At 72.3% G+C, this 300-nt stretch overlaps 1 protein-coding gene across 1 annotated transcript in view; it reads right to left on the reverse strand.

Moving 5' to 3' along the window:
- The window catches only part of LOC104983051 (ADP/ATP translocase 3-like), a 4902-nt gene extending 4773 nt beyond the window's left edge, over positions 1-129 (reverse strand). Inside the window, exon 1 of the mRNA XM_010832543.1 lies at positions 116-129. Within this exon, the coding sequence (XP_010830845.1) occupies positions 116-129 (14 nt within the window). The remainder of the gene's footprint in view (positions 1-115) is intronic.
- Positions 130-300: the final 171 nt, after the last annotated feature.

Raw genomic sequence — 300 nt, forward strand, 5'->3', positions numbered from 1 at the left:
GCCCTGCCCCCCGGCCCGCGCGTCTCACCGAGGGGCATATCGGGAGCCGCGCCCCGCCCCTGCGCCAAGCGTTCCCGGGGCGGGTCGCAGTGGGGTGCGTGGCGGCCACTTTGACCTTTTCAAGGTCATGCTTGGCCTGGCGGCGGCGACGAACAACAACGTCGTAGGGGACCGGCCGGGCTTTGCGGAGCCCCGCGCCCTCTCTTCTTCCAATCGTAGCACCGTACTCTCGGGTCCCCAGGCTCGTCCAGTCTGGCCGGTCCGATCGTTGGGGCCCCGGCTCCGCGCCGCAGACCCCCG

The sequence above is a fragment of the Bison bison genome, unplaced genomic scaffold (assembly GCF_000754665.1).
Source record: "Bison bison bison isolate TAMUID 2011002044 unplaced genomic scaffold, Bison_UMD1.0 scf7180017861088, whole genome shotgun sequence".
Lineage (NCBI taxonomy): Eukaryota > Metazoa > Chordata > Mammalia > Artiodactyla > Bovidae > Bison > Bison bison.